The 13,437-nt window shown below is 36.5% G+C and overlaps 1 protein-coding gene across 4 annotated transcripts in view; it reads right to left on the reverse strand.

The window, feature by feature from the left end:
- Positions 1-13,437, reverse strand: part of MAD1L1 (mitotic arrest deficient 1 like 1) — an 862,777-nt gene that overhangs the window by 285,986 nt on the left and 563,354 nt on the right. For all 4 annotated transcript variants that reach the window (XM_074281152.1, XM_074281151.1, XM_074281153.1 and 1 more), the window contains one exon: positions 9,562-9,769. In XM_074281152.1, the coding sequence (XP_074137253.1) occupies positions 9,562-9,769 (208 nt within the window). The remainder of the gene's footprint in view (positions 1-9,561; positions 9,770-13,437) is intronic.

A 13,437-nucleotide genomic window follows, 5' to 3' on the forward strand; every position in this document is an offset into this window, starting at 1 on the left:
TTCTCTCTTTTGTTTTTGAAAATGTTTAGAAATATAACTTTTCCTCTCAGGAAGGCTTTGGCAGCAGACCAAAAGTTTTGGTATGTTATCTCATTGTTGTAATTATTGTTGTTTCTGTAATTTGTTCTTTGACTCACTACTTCTTCTAAATTACTTAGTTTCCATTTAAGTTTGAATCCTTTCTTCAAAGTCCCTGTATACTGACTGTGATTTTTATTGTTTGTAGTCAATAATGCATGTTTAATATTTTTGATTTTCTGCACATGTTCATGAGATTCACTCCCTTTCTAGTCCCTATTTCTATTCCTCCTGAGTTTAATGTATTTCTTTATCACAATCTCTGTGTATGCTCACTTGGCTTTTATCTAACCTACATAAAGTATGGTCATTAGATTGCTATTCCTTTTCAGCAACTCCTTCCCATTCATGTATGTATACCTTTATTCAATCTGTTTATAAATAAATAAAAGAATGAAGTATTTATTAAGTAATTATTATATGCAAAGCATTGTGCCAAGGACTGGGGATACAAACAGAAAACTAACTATTCCTACTCTCAAGGAATTCATATTCCAATGGGGAAGACAACATTTATGGCCTGTTCCAATTTTAAGTCACATGGAAAACTCTCATGGTCCTTAGGGTGCAGTGGCAAAGCAGATGCCATTGCCTCCTATTTAATGTCATTTCTAACGATAAAATTCTGTTAGTTTCTGATATTGATTTGTTTAATAGCATCAAAGATTTTAGTTACAAGAGCTTTCTTTTAAGAATTTTCAGTAGTTATCAATGTAGCACACCTCCATTTCTAAAAGGATTCCCAATGAGAATGGTAACCAAAGGCGTTGAGCTAAAAGTAGTATTTCCAAGGCTTTTCAGTTCAGGGTCTTGGACAATTTCCATCAGGATCTGAGGGAACATAGCCAAGGGTCATGGTTTAGTTTACCTGGCCTCTTGGCTCTCCTTTAGTGAGCCTTCCTAATTCAGCCAGGCTTACCTGCCTGCCATATTTATACAAAACAGTTTCATATTTCATCCTTATTTCATCCTTAACGTATTCTTTTTTTTTTCCCGTGTAAAAATTAACAGAACAAAACCACAACCAAATAATAGTCTACCTCATTTAGCTCCCTCTGTGACCCTTGAAGACATCAGAATTCTAAAGAGAACTTTGTTCGATCCTCTCATTAGAATGTAAGCACTCTACTACTGGGCTTATATATCCCAAAGAAATACTAAAGAAGGGAAAGGGACCTGTGTGTGCCAAAATGTTTGTGGCAGCCCTTTTTGTAGTGGCTAGAACCTGGAAAATGAATGGATGTCCATCAATTGGAGAATGGTTGGGTAAATTGTGGTATATGAATGTTATGGAATATTATTGTTCTGTAAGAAATGACCAGCAGGATGAATACAGAGAGACTTGGAGAGACTTACATCAACTGATGCTGAGTGAAACGAGCAGAACCAGAAGATCATTATACACTTCAACAACGATACTGTATGAGGATGTATTCTGATGGAAGTGGAAATCTTCAACATAGAGAAGAGCTAACTCAGTTCCAATTGATCAATAATGGACAGAATCAGCTACACCCAGAGAAGGAAATGAGTGTAAACTGTTTGCATTTTTGTTTTTCTTCCCAGATTATTTTTACCTTCTCAATCCAATTCTTCCTGTGCAACAAAAAATTTAGTTCTGCACACATATATTGTATCTATGATATACTGTAATACATTTAACATGTATGGGACTGCCTGTCATCTAGGGGAGGAGGTGGAGGGAAGGAAGGGAAAAATTGGAACAGAACTGAGTGCAAGGGATAATGTTGTAAAAAATTACCTATGCATATGTACTATCAAAAAAAGTTATAATTATAAAACAAAAAAAAAAAAAAAAGAAGAAAAAAAGAATATAAGCACTCCATTATTATTTTACTCCTTCCAAATGCTCAAATAAGAAACATTTTGAAGTTTCTCTGGACTCCATTATTGGTGTTCCTATTCAAATCTGGTTTATTCATTGAAAATGCTTGAAAGTCCACTATTCAATTAACCAATGATTTCCCACCCCTTTTCCCCAAAAGGATTACATTCTAATTTATTCTTGATTGTGAAACCTTTAATTTAGAACACCACAAAGAATTTTTTCCCTTCTTAGTAGCTTAGTGTAGCCTTTTGTAATCTTGACTATAATTTTTTGCTGCTTTAAGTCCTTCTTCCTGGCTGCTTATAAGTACTTTTTCTTTGACCTGAAAGCTCTAGATTTTAGCTATGACATTCCTAATGTTTTCAGCTTGAGATTTCTTTTGGGAGAGGATTTGTGAGATTACTTTTCTTCTATTTTCATTTTGTTCTCTGGTGTCTTAATCTGAAAGGTTCTTTATTATGAATTAAAATGTTAGCTAAACTTTTTTTGACTAGTCATGTTTTCCTGGAAGTCTTATGATTCCTAAATTATTCCTACTTAACATACTTTTTTTTTTCACTTCCTTTATCTGTTTTTATTTTTATTATTATTTTTTTATTTAGCCTGAATTTTTTTTGTATTTTTTAATTATAGCTTTTTATTTACAAGATATATGCATGGGCAATTTTTCAGCATTGACAGTTGCAAAACCTTTTGTTTCAATTTTTCCCCTCCTTCCTCCCACCCCCTCCCCCAGATGGCAGTTAGACAATATACATAAAATATATATATATTATATATATATATATATATATATATATATATATAATACATATATTATATACATTTATATACATAAAGTATATGTTAAATACAATACATGTATACATGTCCATACAGTTATTTTGCTGCACAAAAAGAATCGGACTTTGAAATAGTGTACAATTAACCTGTGAAAGAAATAAAAAATTCAGGACAAAAAGAGAGGGATTGGGAATTCTATGTAGTGGTTCATAGACATCTCCCAGAGTTCTTTTGCTGGGTGTAGCTGGTTCAGTTCATTACTGCTCTATTGAACCTGATTTGGTTCATCTCATTGTTGAAGATGGTCACATCCATCAGAACTTGTTGGAGTACAGATCAACTTGGACCTACATTTACTGCTGAGTTAGGAGAGTATGAGGCCGTTGGAACAGGCATGTGACATGCATACACTTCCTATATTAAGACACATAACCTTTAAGATATATATACAGCCATAAAAGGAAAAACTCTGTACTTAACTTTTGATTGGAGTTCGCCATTGTTTAAAGAGTATATAAGTTAGTATACTGCCTGATTGGGGGGGACACCTTTATTACGCCATGTAATTGATTCCTGAATAAAGCACCGCTTAACTCCTCAGCAGTTCGACTCAGTGTGATTCTTCTGATGCAGAAGCCGGTGGTACCCCGAAGACCCCAGATAGGAGGGTAAGTAGAGGGCAGATACTCCTCCCACACTAGAAGCACGCCAGGAACCCCCAGACTTAACAAGAACTGATCATCATATAGTATTGTTGTTGAAGTATATAATGATCTCCTGGTCCTGCTCATTTAACTCAGCATCAGTTCATGTAACTCTCCAAGCCTTTCTGAAATCATCCTGTTGGTCATTTTTACAGAACCTACTTAGCATATTTTTGAGGTGTTGGCTTGTAGTTTCCTTGATTTTAAAAGTCATTTTATTTCATTTTAATATTTATCTTTTGGAGTCATTAACTTCTGGTTTGCCACATTAGAAACTTAGAGAATTTGCTACTTGTATAATATTTTTTATCTTCTATTCTAAGCTAGTTATCTGCCAGTTTTCTCCTCAAGTAATTTACTTCATATATAATTTCATTTTTAAAAATTTCCTTCTTTATTTCTTAAAGGTACTCTGTGAGTTCTTGTGATCAAATTATTATTATTATTTTTAAAATATTCCATTTGTACTTATAAAGTTGCTCTTTTCCATATTTTTACTCTTGGACAATTTTCTTGATCCTTAGTTGTTGTTTTTTTTTTTTTTTTTTTTTTTTTTTTATTTATGTATTTTATTTTATTTTTTTATTGTATTCAGTATTTACTCATATTTCCAGTACTGGCTCTTGGTTTGAGACTTCTGGAAAAGATTATGTCCCATCTACTCTTAGATACTGTTTGATACTGTCCCTAATTTCCTGGCTTCTACCTTCCACAGTGTTAATATGCTCAGAGGTCTGGTAGGCTTCCAAGTCCACTGGAGGAGCTCTGCGGTCTTCTAGTATCTTGATGGAATATGTAGTCTGTGTGCTGTGATCTTTTGGCCTATGAGTGAAGAAGGGACCCCAAAACTTTAAAACTTCTTGAAGGAGAGATTCTCCTTGAACCCTATGTCTGTGACACCCACAGGAGGACAAACACCTTCATTCTAAGGGTGGGGCTGCTTGAGGTGGGAGCTGGAGTTACCAATCCTATTGAATTAGAGAAACACCCTATTCAATTAAAGATTTTCTATTCAATTCTAACTCCACCCACCAGCCTCATTGGGAGGGGGAGCAGGCTTGTAGCCAGACTTCTATTATAAAAAGAGCCAACTTGGGTCTCAATCCTTGCAGAGGACCTAAGATGCCAAGGAATCTCTCTTCCTGGCATAGCAAACCTCTGCCCACTAGAATAATATTTTCTTCCAGTGCTACCCTCTCTTTATCTCCCTCACTTATTTCCCCAACGAGACTTTTTGCCCCTGTGTTAGGTTTTCTCTGTGCCTCTCTGCCAGAACTCCTCCACTGAGGAATTTAGCCTTTCTATTCTTGCATAGTAAAGGCTGACTTCCCAATCTCCATAATAAACCCTTTTATCAATAGGTTTTCAGGTCTGTAAATTCTTTTACAGAGAACCTCTGCGCCTCCAGAAAGGAGTTCCCTAAAACTCCCTATCCTTGTGCCAAATCCCAAAGGGTTTAGGGAAGCCAAACCTCTCCATTTTGTTCCCTGAACCCGGAACCTGCCACTAGACCTCATCATTTAACTCCCTGACCACCAGAAACCTGAATCTCATTTTGGTTCCCTAAATCTAGACCTTATCATTTGGTCCCCTGACAGAAAGGAACCCCCAAACCTAAACTCATCATGAGGGCATCTCCATTTCTCACATTGCTGCCTTTTGATCCTATTGGGGAATCTGTATCACGGCACTGTATTTCTTACCCATAGTATTTGGCTGTCTTTTGTGTAATCCTGAGCTGGATGAAGAATCTTACTATGGTTCTTTGGATTACTTGATTATTAATCAAAATGGTACCTTTTTAAGAAATCGGATGAGTGTATGTGGGAGAGAAGAGTTCTTTTACGACCTTTCACTTTCCTCTTAGCCAGGATATCTGTAATAGCATTCTAATTGGTCTCCTCACTATCAGCCAGGCTGTACCCTCTTTAATTCCTTCAACACATAGCTGCCAAAATACAATTTCTATGTTATAGGTATGATAACATCATTTCCCTACTTAAACACTTTTAGTGGTTCCCTTTTGCCTCTAGCATAAAATATTAATTCCAGAGCCTTGTATTTATATTCCTCCATGGTTTGACTTCAGTTTACATCTTCAGCTTTATATCACCTTACTGCCTTCCACAGACTTTTAGGAATGAAATTCCTGCTGTTCTCTGATGTAAACTGAGACTTGATGGAAGGAAAAACTCTCTAAAAATGACAGTTGTCCAAAAGAATCAGTGGATTCCCTTGACTAGAAGTATTCCAAATGGATTTCCCAATGCTATAGAGGAGAATCCTATTAAAGATTGGACTAAATGACTTGGTCTCTTTCAAATCTCAGATTTTATGACTTGTCCATGTTTACAAAGCTAGGAAATGGGAAAGATTGATCCGGGCTGTATTATTTGTGTCCTAAGGTCACTATTCTTATACAAAGGTCACTATTCTTATAAAGATATTTATACTTGTAATCTCTGGGCCAAGTTTTCTGAATTGTAAAATGAGTAAGTAGTATTAAATGATAGTTAAGTTTTCTTTCAACTCTAAATCTTCTGGGTTTTTTTATGAGACCCAGAGACACAAGACAAGAAAAATGATCCAAAATTAACAATTTATCTTGTTATGCTGGGAAGACATCAGAAAATGGAATTGTCAGAATCTCAGGCATTGGATCTGGGAAGACGGGATATAAAGATAGGAATGATTTAGAATCAGAGATACCATTTTTTAAAAAATTGAATCTGTGATTTTTATCAACGTAGGCAACTCTTGGTAAGGGATTTCTTTTGTCAGTTAATATTATCTCATTCTCTGCACTTTAAAGTCCGCCAAGGCTTCTGGAGGATCCAAAAAGTTAAGTGACTTGTTCAGGTTCACACAGTTAATATGTACAAAAGGCAGGCCTGAAACCTGAGTTTTTCTGAATCCAAGGCCAGTTTTTTATCCATTAAGTCTTGCTACCTCTCAGAAACAATTGTTTTTTTTATTTTTTACTCCTTTTAATGGACAGAGAAGAAACTTAATGAGACAAGAACCCTGAAGGAAGTTTGCTGAAATGCATACATCTACAAGGCAAAAATAAATGAATAAATTCTCCCCAGAGAAATGACGTAATCACTGTACTTAGTTTATAAACCAGAAAGCCATTGAACAAGGTAAAAAAAAAAAACAGATATCTATTTGTCTGCATATTTGTAGCTCTTTGACATTCTTTGAAACTCAGACATTATATTAAAAGCCTAAAGGTAAGAAATCTTTCACCAGATTGTATTCAATGTAAATCAGCATTCTTATGCGTAACACACTGTCTTGGGTACTGGGTACACAAAAATTAAACATTACATTTTCCTTGATTTCAAAGATGTTATTTCTAGTGTGGAGATGTCATAAACATTAATTATAATGCAAAGATAATATTAGGATAAGATAGGTGCAAATAAAATACTATGTAAAGTTGGGGAGGGGAGAGCATTAATAGGTTAGGAGGCTTCATGGGAAAGATGGTATCTAATGTGAGTCTGAAAGGATAGGAAAGATTTACACAGAGAATTATTTCTAAAGAGTGAGGAAAAGGAAGACAAACCAGGCACAGGAAATATCTTGAGGTAGAAATGTCTGGGACATAACTGGAGGAAAATCGGTTATAAAAGAACAAAAGAGAGACAACATAACTTGGGTTGAAGCTTATATGAAAAAGATAGAGAGGTGGGAAAGCCAAGAATCTTAACTAAACACAAACTCAAAATGGACCAACTGTAATATATTTGTGAGAAAAAGAAAAGTTGCATTAAGAAGCATATAGTGGAGCAGCTAGATGTTTCAGTGGAAAGCACCAGATCTGGAGGCAGGAGGAACTGAGATCAAATCCAGCCTCAGAAACTTAGCACTTACTTGGTTGTGTGATCCAGGGCAAATCACCTAACCCCAATTTTAAAAGAAGGAAATAAAGTATCTAGATAAAGAAAAGAAAAGGTCCCTTATCAGGATTCATAAAGAATATTATAATCAGTTTTAAGCATTGTGCTCTTAAGAGACACACTGACGAACCACAGAATGTCCAGGATAGTCTATGGCTTGGAATTGGAGGTGTCTAAGAAAAGGTTGGGGGAATTAGGAACATTTATTAGCTTATAAAAAAGAACATTTTATAGGGGATAAGATCACTGTTTTCAAAAATGTGAAGAGGTATTATGTGGAAAGGGGTATCAATATATATTGTTCAATTGCAAAATGATAGGCAAATAAGTTAAAGATAATAATATTCATAGTCCAGTAACTTTTTGAATACAGGTCTAAAAAGTGGTGAAACTAAGGGAGTGCTCATCAATGTGAGAAATGCTTGAACAAATGAGGCTATATGAACCTAATGGAATACTATTATGCCATAAGAAATGGTGAAAGGGACAGTTTCAGAAAACTTGTTAGAACTGATGCAGCGTAAAATGCTTAGAACAAGGAAAATAATTACAGTAACAACATTGTAAAAATGAAAGACTTAAGAATTCTGACCAATGCAATAACTGATCATGATTACAAAGGGCAGCATTTAACAGCACTGCCTGCAGACAGAAGACCCAAGTTCAAATCTAGCCTCAGTGTGACTAGGCAAGCCACTTAAATGCTATTTGCCTCAATTTCCTCAATTGTAAAATGGGGCTTATAATAGCAACTATCTCTCAGAGGTCAGATGGAAGGGCCAGATGAGATAATAATTGTTACTTAGCACATAGCAGATGCTATAGAAAAGCAAAAAAGTGAGTCAGTCTTCACTTGCTTTACATGTCCCAATTGAGGCCATCATGAATACGGTAGAAGAGATCCCTGAATTAAGTGGAAGCATGGACTAGAATGAAATGATCATTAAAGTCTCTTCTAGTTCTTCAGCCTCTTTTCAACTCTATAATCACCACCAAATTCAGATATACATTGAGAACATTAAATGAGTTAAATGGATGTGAAATTACGTTGCAAAATATAAGATTCCATACAAGCAAAAGGTATTATTGGGGGAGGGGTAGAGAGAGGGAAGAGAACCCAACATACATTTTTCCAAAGAACCCCTCTTGTCTTTCATATATCCTCTCTTACAATGGGGAAAGCAGGGTAGACAAAGGAAAGAAAATGATTAGAAATAAAATATTACCCAAAGCTCTTAAGACAAATCTTTCTTCTCATTTCAGAACACTCTTGATGTTTCCATAGAGCTCTTCTCTCAGATTATGAGGGCTCCTCACTGGGTACCCCCAAGGTGCAGCTGAGAGTCAGTTAGAAGCAATGCCAGAACCTAGAGCAAGTAGTGTCCCAAAGTGCCCTCCACCAAAAACACTGGCTGTACATGTTGGCATAGGGACAGTCTGATTCCCGGAGCCCTTTCCTTCTTTCCTGTTGATTGATCTGTTTTTCTCTGCAGCTGCAAACTGGATGTTCTCAGAGCAGAACTTGCAATTGTAAAAATCTCCCAGGTTTGGGGGGTGTGAATCAACTCTAGCTGGTCAGCTCTCTGTGTGTGAGGTGACAAATCACACATTCCAGAGATTGTTACTTTGATTCACAGAATTGGAGAGTGTGTATGAGAGGCAATGACCTCTCTGTTACTGTATTAAAAGGGTAACTCTTTCTTCCCCTTTTTTGTTCCTGAATAGTCAACATATTAAAGTGCAAAGGAATCTCCTAGATTCCATAAAATGTACTCAAATGAAATATGTTCTCTATTTTCCTGGAGTATTGGATTTAGCATGATTAATGGGGCACATATAAACTGATAAACGATATTAATTTGTTTTAAGGGGATCTGAAAAGATTTCAGCCAATTGTTTCTCCGCTGGTTGTCTGAGTTATTCCTATATGCTAGACCTCAATAACTAAACTCCATGAGGAAAATGTCACCTTGTTCAAGTTGTTGTTAACATTATATGGTCAGTCATAACTCCCTTGAGACCATTAGATGTTCTATTATAATTTAGGAAAAGGTATTTGCCAGCAAGTTTCATTATAGTGTTCTTTACCATGGATCCCAGCCCTTTCAAGACTGCTATCTACAATACCCTTGACACAGCATCCCTGAGATCTTGACACTTTCTCTACCCTCCTCTTAGATCAAAGACGAAATGATTTTGGTGCCATAAAGTCAGCAGAGAGATATTGCTGAGGGATGTATACCTGAAATCTCCTGTGAGGGTTGCAGGCATCCAGCCATTTCTGATTTGTTGGTAATGGAGCCACCACCTTCTAGGACCCGAACCATCTCTTGGAGTTGCTGGCATTCCTCCTGCAGTTGCTGCTGCTCCATCTTGAGCCGTTCCTTAGCAAGGCTGGTTGGGTTCATACTCAAGTGAAGCACTTTTGTTTTGCTCTGGTCATAGTGACCCTATAAGAAAAAATAGAGATATTGTAGATATCACCAGAGGCAACATATATACCTGAAGCTTAAAGTTAAAAAATTTTAAAAAAGAACCAACAGATGCCAAACTAACATATCCAGTCTAAATTCATCAATTAGATCCATAAAAACATAACAGTTGGAACAATGTTAAAAGAGGTAATATTTTACAGTAACAGTATTGTAAATGGGGACTCCTTTCTTAGAAAGAAGTAGAATGGCCAGCAAGAATTTGAATGAGGGGTAGAAGGAAGAGGAAATAGAGAAAGAAAAGATGCTTTGAAAGGAAATCATCAGAGCTGGAAGAGTATTGAGCACACTGTAATAGAGTGCTGAGCAATAGGGAATGTGGGGAAAAACCAGAACCAAAACCAAACCAGAAATTAAGGAACCAAGAAGAATTTATTGAATTTGCCAGCAAGGGAGCCCCATCCACAAGGACAGGGACTCCCTACAGGAACAAACTGATAACGCTCATATAGGTTTCAATTTAGGCAGAAGGTAAGTTGAGTATAGGGGACCTCATGATTAGACTGAGGATTTGCAGGACAGGAACAGGAGAAGTAGTACTGGACAAAATTTGTTACTGGAGCCTAGTAAGAGGCAAAAACTCTTCTTCAGGTTATTTCTGATACCCTACCCCAATACGCAGGACTATCTGTTATTTTAGCAGAAAGGAAGGTTGTAGGCAGAATGGGAGTTGCAATATAAATAAGGTCAGAGGCAAAAGAAGGTATTATAGACAAAATGTAGTTGCCCCCAATTTCTTGGCTGCCCACAGGAGTCACACAGGACAGGAATTCAATGTAGTCAGAAACATGAGTTAGTAGTAGTATAGGCAAAGGAATCATCATTAAAGAATATAATCTGTATAAATGAGCTGTCAAGATAACTGGAACTATATTTTATAAAGCACTAAAACATTTTTATATTAATTATTTTGATCAAAATATTTCTTAAAGATATTAAACATTTCTTCATTAGAGAATAGAAAAAGAAAGAACAAGTATAAAAAATAAACACAAGAACTATAAAAGCAATGGATTTGGAGACTAATATAGGGAGTAATCCTGACAATCTCTGGAGCATACTTTATTATAGCAGAAGACAAGGGGAACTCAGAATCAGGTAAAACCCCAGGGCTGTAAGTTATTCTAGCAAATCTACTTCTTTCCCTTCCAATATGTACTAGCTGAGAAATAACCAAGCTTGTTAAATTGAAAATTTAATTTTACCCACAACTCTGAGTCAGTATGGCTCTTAGGCATCCCCTCACATTGAGTAAAGATTATAGCTTTTGTGCCTTCCATTTTTCTTGAATTTTTGCCTGATACTTGACTTCATAGCTGTATTTTGTATGATCATAAGATCAAAGAATTAGATCTGAAAGGAACCTCAGAAATTGTCTAGATAATATTTGAGAGTCAGTATTCTGGATAACCGAAGCTCCTTTCTTTTCTCTGCCTATTTAAATACTAATCATTTTGTTTAAGATTCAATCCAAATGTCTCTCATCCTGTGAATGCTATCCAGCACACTTGCCACATGTAGTGATTCTAGAGTACTTATTTTATGTATTATTCACTTACTGCCCAATTGCCTTTTCTTTTTCTGTTCCTACTGTCTTCACTTAATGAGCTTGCCCTCTCTCCAGCCTTTCTAGCACTGATGACACTTCCACCATACCTTCTCTACTCTGTTCTCCATTGCCACTTCTAACCTATTCCTCTACCACTCTTGTCCTTTGATATTCATACAATTCATATTTATTGCACAATCAAGATTCTGGTACCTGTTGTCTACTGATCTCCCAGAACATTCTGCTCCTTTCCTCAGTGAGTTCAGGGTCTGGTTAACAATCTTTTCTCACTTCTAAGTTCCTTCCTTCATATCTCATAAACATGCAAGCCCCACAATCTCATAGTTCAGCTTATTAGTTCCTCATTAGCTATTCCTCAACTTCCCCTCACCTATATAATTGTTACCACCTACTGTGCACAATTAATTTCTATGTTCATGATTTCTGAAATTCTTTTATTTGATCACAATCTTTTATCGTTGAGTCTCTTCATTTGTCTTCCAAAGCCCAAAACTGTTTTTCACCCTTACAATCCTCTGCCCCCAGTCTTTCCACTCCTGAATTCTGTGACCCTGCTCTGGCTACATTCTCCTCCCTTTTATATCACAAAGCCTTGGGAAAACAGTTGGACTCTATATTGGTCTCTTTTCTCAGGTCCCTTGCTCCCTGGTCCTCTTGAAGATCTGCCTTGAAAGCCTCAGTTCTGGATGACTTCACCATCTACTGCTTCAGTGCCTACTCAAATGCAAACCTGGAAAATGTCATGAAAAACCATGTTGACTGGGTCTATTAAAAAATGAAGATTACTTAATCTCAGCTGGGCCCTTACTGTGCCAAATAATGCTTTTACACTTCTGTGATTGACTCACTTAGCCCACCTATCACAGAAGCGTTGCCAAGCATTTTTATTCCTCCTCAAACTTCTCATAACTCCATCTTCTATTCACTTTCAGCTGAGAACCTTGGCTCATATTTCATTGAAAAAAAAAAACACACAAAACTATGAGTAAGAGTTCTCTCTCATTTCACATCAGTAAGATATCTTCTGTCATTTTCTCTTCCTTCATTTCTATTTCATATGAAGAAGTAGCCCTTCCTCTTGCCAATGCAAGTTCTCAATATTGGTAATCAGCTTCTTTGGTGATCTCTTCTGTCTGGGTTTTTGTAACATTATTTTCCTCTTCCTTGTCTGATCATTCTTTTTTGGACTTCTGAATCTTCATTCAGATCACTTTCATTAACCATTGTTCAAAGCTCAGTCCTGGGCTCTTGTCTATTCTCTTTTTATACTTTTTATATGGATTTGGTGAATCCATAATTCAACTCTCATCTCTGTGCAGATAATTTCAGATTTATTTGTCAAGTCTTAATCTTTTTTTCCTGACCTCCATTCTAGATATCTCATAGATGTCTAATTCAATGTCCAAAACTTGTCATTATCTTTTCCCTCAAATGTTCCTCATTTTCTGATTTCCCTAACACAGTAAAGGATACCACCATTCTCCCAATCACCCAGGTTTGCAACCCAAGTGTCATCTATGACTCTTCACTCTGTTATTTTCCATATCCAATCAATTACCAAGTCCTGTCCTTTCTAACTTTTTAATACTTCTTGTATAAGCCTTTTTCCCTCTTCTGACACTGCCATTGTGCTAATGCAGGCCCCCAATTGTCTCATACCTGAACCATGGAAACAACTTGCTAGAGGATTCTACCTAACTCAATTTTCTCTCCACTCAGCAGCCAAAGTTATCTTCTTAAAGTTCAAGACTGACAATGTTTCCCTGTCTCCCCACCCCATCTAATTCAATAAAATCCAGTGCCTCCTTATCAATTCCAGGATCAAAAATAAAATCCCCTGTTTCATATTCAAAGCCCTTCTTGACCTGGTCCCTTTTTATCTTTCCAGTATTCTTACAATTTACACCCTTCCATATACTCTAGTAATCCAGCAACACTGGCCTCCTTGCTTTTCCTCACACAGTCCATCTTCTGCCTCAGTACTTTCACTGATAATTCCATTAAGTGTTTAACATCATTTCTCTCTTCATCTGTACTGCCTGGCTTCCTTGGTTTC

Source organism: Sminthopsis crassicaudata, chromosome 1 (genome assembly GCF_048593235.1).
Source record: "Sminthopsis crassicaudata isolate SCR6 chromosome 1, ASM4859323v1, whole genome shotgun sequence".
NCBI lineage: Eukaryota > Metazoa > Chordata > Mammalia > Dasyuromorphia > Dasyuridae > Sminthopsis > Sminthopsis crassicaudata.